Source organism: Coenobita brevimanus, chromosome 92, assembly GCF_032717465.1.
Source record: "Coenobita brevimanus isolate Jiangsu-jjx chromosome 92, ASM3271746v2, whole genome shotgun sequence".
NCBI lineage: Eukaryota > Metazoa > Arthropoda > Malacostraca > Decapoda > Coenobitidae > Coenobita > Coenobita brevimanus.
This window is the reverse complement of record NC_137045.1, coordinates 16,864,744-16,871,893: the sequence shown is the minus strand read 5'-3', so window position 1 is coordinate 16,871,893 and position 7,150 is coordinate 16,864,744. Positions and strand designations below refer to the sequence as shown.

At 42.5% G+C, this 7,150-nt stretch overlaps 1 protein-coding gene across 1 annotated transcript in view; it reads right to left on the bottom strand.

Annotated features, from left to right (window-relative positions):
- Nucleotides 1-285: 285 nt before the first annotated feature.
- Nucleotides 286-7,150, bottom strand: part of LOC145412105 (uncharacterized) — a 121,263-nt gene continuing 114,398 nt past the window's right edge. Inside the window, exons 9-10 of the mRNA XM_080282022.1 lie at nt 2,133-2,281; nt 286-389 (exon numbers count right to left, since the gene is read on the bottom strand). Of these exons, the coding sequence (XP_080138148.1) occupies nt 286-389; nt 2,133-2,281 (253 nt within the window). The remainder of the gene's footprint in view (nt 390-2,132; nt 2,282-7,150) is intronic.

The window sequence follows — 7,150 nt, the reverse complement described above, 5'->3', positions numbered from 1 at the left end:
AGGGAGGTGAGGGAACAAAAACAAGGTTAGAAAAAGAAAAGAGTAAGGATTAGATTGAAGGTACGTGAGTGATAAAAACTGAATGAAAGTGCGAGTAAGCTACGGTGTGAGGGTGAGGGGGGAGGTCAGGTGAGGGCGAGGGTGAGGGTGATGAGAGAGTGAGAAAGAGCCAGGGTATGAGGATGTGAAAGAGTGAAGCTATGAAAGAGAGACGTAAAAAGTGTGAGAGTGAAAAAGTGTAAATGAAAGTGAGAGTAGGACAGAGTGTAAGGGCGAGGGGGGAGGTCAGGTGAGGGCTAGGGCGAGGGTGAGGGTGATGAGAGTGAAAGGCAGGGTGACACATAAACTCCTGCTGGCTGCGTCGTGATGCATGGCGCGTGGCTCCTCATCTGAAAGGGCAGAAAAGAAAAAAAAACGTGCTTTAGTGACGCGTGTTTGGGTCTTACTGGGGTTCACTGATCAAAAGCAAGCATGGCAGGTTAAACTGGAACGATTTAGGTCGATAAGGTAACTTTACCTATATCTCAGTCTATCTATCTAGCTAGAATCTGCCTATTTATCTATCTGTTTGTCTATCACAGGTGTCCCGGGAGGAAAAAGCGTAACTTAGGTAAATGATAGACGAGGGAATTCTCAGTAAAATATGCTATATCAGTATGGGTCCGAATCTCAACAGTTATGGAGCTACAGTTAATGATGGCCTTACTGGGGATTTATGTGGGAGGCCATTAGCGCCCGCATAAGTTCTTTCCTCCTGGGACACTATGTATTTGTCTCTGTCTGTCTCTGTGTCTGTCTTTGTCTCTGTCTCTCTGTCTTTCTGTATCTCTCTGTGTCTGTCTGTCTCTGTGCCTGTCTGTCTGTCTGTCTGTTTCTCTCTCTCTCTCTCTCTCTCTCTCTCTCTCTCTCTCTCTCTCTCTCAATCTTGCCATCTCCACCACTTAACTAATAACCACACACACACACACACACACACACACACACACACACACACACACACACACACACACACACACACACACACACACACACACACACACACACACACACACACACACACACACACACACACACACACACACACACACACACACACACACACATCCCCACCACTCAGCCTTGTGTTGTGAGTGAGAGTGGGCACCTAACACAAGGACCTAATGACAATCCCTCCCATGATAATTGCTCTCCTGACGGGGCTAATTGGGCCGTCTTGGTCATGATGAGAAAGTGGCCGCAGTTGAGTGTTGTGTGTGTGTGTGTGTGTGTGTGTGTGTGTGTGTGTGTGTGTGTGTGTGTGTGTGTGTGTGTGTGCGCGCGCGCGCTACTGAATGGCACATAAATGCATACACCAGATCATAAGATAATAAAGAACTTCGCAAAAGGTAAGTGCAGGGAAGGATGAACGTCAATGGAAGAGAAATAAAGATTAGCATAAATTTCATCTAAAGCAGCGTGAAGCAATATTTTCCTCCTCCATGTCGTTTGTCTTCACACGGCAGCATTTGGAGGACTCGGGGGAGAGATGAGCAGGTTCGCTTCGATTCGGCATCATTTTCGGCCTTGTTACTTTGGGTTCCTTGTTTTATTTACTTTTTTCTTTTAATGCAAGGGAGCATTTGATCTTGTCTTTGTTTCGGCTACCCAGCATATACTTTTCCTTAATTAATTTCAGTATCGTTTTTGGAATTGTTTTTGTTTTGAATCTCGGGTTGTTTGCTTTTCTTTAGGGTGCCACATGCTTCGGCACCTGCGTTTAGTCGACCAAGTGCATCGCGCAGATCAACTCAAAAGGTGGTGGTTAAATGGTCGGGTGCTGGCCTGCTGTTCGAAAAGACCCAGGTTGGAGTAGGGAGCAAATAGGGATTTAATATTCGTTAAAAGTCTTAACTGACACTGAACAAGACCCACTGCCTTGTCATGAAAGCACCCCCGCTTATACCTTCCCCTAATCCAGGGTGACTATCCCTAGCATGTATTCAGTATGGAAGGTGGGTATACTGTAATACTGAAGTGATGAGATGTGAAGGTGTGTGTGATGCTGCATTTTGAATGCACGAGGAATGCTAGGCCTCAGGAATCGACATGAAAAAATAAAGAGCTGAGGATAGCTGGATCACATGATAACTAACCTCTGAGTACAAACACGGTGACAGAAGCCGGGTCGAGGCTCTCTGGGTGACATGTGTAGTTGCCTGCGTCTTGCGGTGTAACGCTGGCCAGAGACAGCCGTGCACTGGCCTTGGCTCCCTCCTGGGCAACGTGTAGACTCACTCCACCCCTGGGGAAGTAAAAAGAGAGTTAGGGCTACAGACTTTTGCTAGTTCGCCCTTAGTCATTATTTTGTTATTTTTTTCTTGCTCTGTGGACCCTAGTTCACCCAGTCCCTAGGTTGGAAAGGAGATCTGGTTGATGATGATAATCATAATGATGAATTGGAGGGGTTAGGTATAGGCTAGTTTCTATTAACCCCGTCATTCCAAGACACCTGTAAACTAAATAAAATCGTCTGGGAGCAGAAAGAACGGAACAGATAATACATCGTCGTACTGACAAGGTTAAAACATCTTTTGAAATAAAAGAGAAGCGGAAAACAACCGAAAACGCCGACCCCGAATTTTGGCAAGCATGGCGCCATCTCCCGTAAAAAGCCCGCCAAACCCAATCAACATCTACTTTCCAGGAACCGGCTGGACTGCAGGGCTATTGGCACTTTGAGGTAGTTTACTGACTATTGGCACTTTTGAGATAGTTTACCGAGGGAGTTTTAGAGCATGGAAGTGGCGGTAAAGGCTGATTGTTCAGATCCCGGCAGACTTCATCATTCTTGTTGTATTCGGCGTGGCGGTAGGGAGGTCAGAGTAGGGTGGATGGGAGTTACTTGACTTTGTTTTGATTGGGTTGAGAACGGTTTGATTTAGTTAGGTTACGTTAGGTAAGGTTAATTTAGGTTTGGCTATAAAGCGTCCCGTTAAATTGAGTTCGTTTGCTTAATCATCATCTTCATATCATCATCATCATCATCATCATCATCGTCAGCATCAGGATCATTATCGCAGTATTGCCACCATCGTTATTATCATCGTCATCATCAGTCATTTTTAGTATTAATTGTATTATCATCAGTGTCATTATTGCTACCAGTACCATTATGGCAATTATTTTCTTATTATAGCTACCCAGCATCATCATTACTGTCATTATCATCATCATAATCATCAGCCTAGGGTAATGTACTGTAGTACAAAGGCCTTAATTTACTCTTCTGCATAGGCCTATTGATTGCTTACATGTTTTTTCCAACCTTGTTTATTTACAGTTGTCGTCCTTTCATCTGTTTTTTCTTGTTCCATTCATCTTACATCCTTCTGCTGGTATTAGGGTTAATTAGGCTGCATTCAATGAAATGTAATAAAATCGTTTATAATCTAACCTAACCAAAATTTGTAATTAAACTTATGCTTCCTAAAGTAGCCTCCCAAACCTAACCATACCTTACTTAATCTAATCAATCGTAGGAGTAACAAACCTTATAGTAACCAAACCAGTTTCACCTAACCTATCGCAACACAGTTCACCTCAACCTAACCCAACCCAACGCAGCCTAACCTATCCTAAACTAACCTAATTTAACCCAACCCAACCCAGCTCATCCTAACCTAGCCTAACCTAACCTAAACAACAATGGGCAAGAGAGGAAACCTTCCTGAACTGTCCTCCAACAGACCCCAGGTGGTGTTAACTTTAAAGACTGAGAACCGCGGGGAGAGGAGGGAATGAGAGGGGAGGGATGGTGAGGGAGGTGAGACGAAGGGGAGGGGAGGCGGAAGAAAGAAGACGAAAGGAAAGGAAAGGGATGGGTAAGAGAGAGGAAGGGAGAGAGAGGGGTGAGGGAGGAGGGTGGCAGAGGAGACAGAAAAAGAAAGGGATGGGGAGGAGAAGAGGTAAAGAAAGGAGAGGGGGAAGGAGGCTAGTGAGAGGAAGGGAGGAGAATCAGGTAAGGGGAGGAGAGAGGAAGCGGAAGGGAGAGGAGGGAAAAGGGGAGGGGTGAGGGGGAGGGGAAGGGAGGGAGACATCAAAGATGTGATATAGTGCATTTCATATAGCTGATCGGCATGGCAATAACTTCACTTCACTTATTTAAGTTTGCTGAGACTTTACCTACTTACCTTACGGAAAAAATTGATCTCTCTTTTATCTGGACTCATTCCTCTTTCCTTATTTTTGTGCTTGACTTTCTTTTATTTTATTTTTCTCAGCTATGCCTGTCTTCTGTTGTGCGTGGCATCTTCTTTGCATGATTTTCCCATCTTATCTTTATGCATGGCTTTACTTACTTATCTCTTTTGCATGATTTCCTGTCTCTTTCACTTATCTTTTAGCACGATTTTATCTGTTTGGATTTTTGCTTGACATACCTACTATATCTCTTTTTGCATGGCTTTCTCTGTCTCTTGTGCACCTATCTATTTTTTGTGCTTGATTTTTTTTTTTTTTTTGTGATAAGTAAGGGAGAGAGAGAGAGAGAGAGAGAGAGAGTAGAAATAGTACTGTCGCTGTACAGTACCTTCAACACTAGCTGATCCGTTGCCTTAAGAGTGTGTGTGTGTTTTTTTTTCTTGTCATATTTTTGAAACAGGGATGAGAAAAATGTGTAGAGTGGGTGGAAACGAGCGGGCAAGACGGGCTGGGATGATGGTGGGTGGTGAGTCGGGGGGGGGGGGGAGAGTACACTCTGTTAAGATGGGCTTGGTAGGTCTTGTACACTCATTTTACCGTAACTTGACTTTGATATTTGTCCTTCTGAAGTTAGCTCAGTGGCGGAAAAAGACAATGTCATGGCTCTACGTACATTTCTTGGGACTTCTTCGTGACTAGCCTCATATTTTAGTGCTATCGTAACTTATAGATACAATCAACATTGATTCTGCAACACTTCCATAGCACTTTTTCGTGAATAGCATCATATTCTAGCGTTAATAAATAACTTTCACGAAGCTAAGTGGTAGAAAATGAATACTATAGCTCTACAGCGCTTCCATATTACTTCTTCGTGACTTGCTTCATATTGTAATGTTAATGTATACTTACAGCTCAACATTCAAGATGCAGAGAGTGTAATTTTAGGCCAAGTTAAAGTGAAAATAATATATAACATCAGGGGGATATGGGCAGTATTTTAGCGGTCGGCTTGCGTATGCTTTACATGGGCGAGCAGATTAATATACCGGTACTTTTTCAGATAATATTTTACGGGTTCTGAAGGGCAGCTGATCCGTAGGGCCGAGGAACACTACTTTCTGTGCCTGGAGAAGGAAGCCTCCCCCACCCAATTCTTCACGCACGGGCATAGGTAAGGAAGACCTCGGGAATGTAGGGTGAGAAGTGTTTGTGGAAAACTGTGGTGTAGTGGCTGTGTCGGTCTGTGCTGATTTGTTTTAGTTTTCAACAAGAAGAAGAATGAGGAGGAGGAAGAGGAGGAAAAGAAGAAGAAGGAGAAGGAGAAGGAGGAAGAGAAGAAGGAGAAGGAGGAGGAGGAGGAGGAGGAGAAGAATATGGTAAATTATGATGATGGTGATGATAATGAAGATAATAATAATAATAATAAAAATAATAATAATAATAATAATAATTATTATTATTATTATAATATTAAATATGATGATGATGATGATGATGATGATGATGACAGAAATCTAGGTACAGGTAGAGGAAAACAACAACAATAATAATATCAACAAGAAAGTAAGCACTCGACGCTCTCATATACCCGGCTGTTTGCGAAGCACGTAAATATACTGGATTTCAAATTCATATATAAATTAAGTTTAATGCTTTCATGCGGGTAGAGGCGGAAGTGGAGAGAGAGAGAGAGAGAGAGAGAGAGAGAGAGAGAGAGAGAGAGAGAGAGAGAAAGGATGAAAGCACTGGCTTGATAAGGGTGTGGGCAGTTGTAGGTTGAAGGAGGATGAGGAGAAGATGGAGGAAGAAAAGGATGAGAGAGAAAAAAGAGGTAGAGAAAAATGAAGAGGAAGAAGTAGGGGAGGAGGAGGAAGAACTGGAGGAGGAAGAAGGAGGAGGAGGAGGAATAGGAGGAGAAGGAAGGAAAAAAGGGCGGTTTTATTTATCTTAATGGAGTCTTATCGTACTGAAAGGGTTGGAAAATAATCTTCATTAATAGTTTTAGTTTGATGGGGTTTAGTTAATTATATTCCGGTTAACGCCAGACGATTTTATTTGAATTTATTCTCGTTACCGCTAGACTATATTATTTCATGATATTCCTGTTACCGCTAGGAGTATTTTCAGCTTAAGAGATGTCTCGTAATTGAGTTGCAATCTTAAACTTCACGGCGATGACGTATTTTGTTTTTGTTCCTCTTACAGTCAGATGGTTTGATTCCTCCAGGTTAATCCCCTTGTCGGACATTTCTGCAGCAGAGGTCACGAAATGGAGGCAAATCCTGAACCCTTCGCCTTTAAAACAGCCAGCCGCGGGTTATTTCATTTTCATAAAACACATAATCCCGCGCTTGCTGGAGGGGCCTTGCGAGGGAAACTGGTCGTATTACTGAGTATCCATAATTTATCCGACCCACTGCATATTAAGGCGACTCACAAAAGAATACAATAGACGTAACACAGAACCACGCGGAAATGGTTTGGAACCGAATTCAGTAATATGACTAACCTCCTCTCGCAACTCGAGAGGAAACGATTAGAAAATATAATAAAAGAAGAGAAAAATTTCCTCTCCCTGTTCTTCCAGCAACAACAGATCTGAGAGAAGAAGTAAGTCTCGATTCGGAGCTGTTCAAATGAGTCGCATTCTGCATACAGTTCTACGGCTATATTCGTATATCCTACCGCATGGCATAATAGCCTACTAAATCTGCACAAGAAAGTATCAGATATTCGTCATATATAAGGAAAAAATGTAATGTGTTGAAGCTATAATACTACGGTACGGAGCGAGTTAAATAATTTGGTTTCGAAAGCTTCATTTGGGTGGTATACATTAATTAATTATATATATTCATAGTTACTGCAGCGTGCCATATTATCCCATTAAATCTGCAAAGGATGAACGTTTCAAGTGTTCATCGTATTTAAAGAAGACATTATTATATGAAGCAATAATACTATGGGA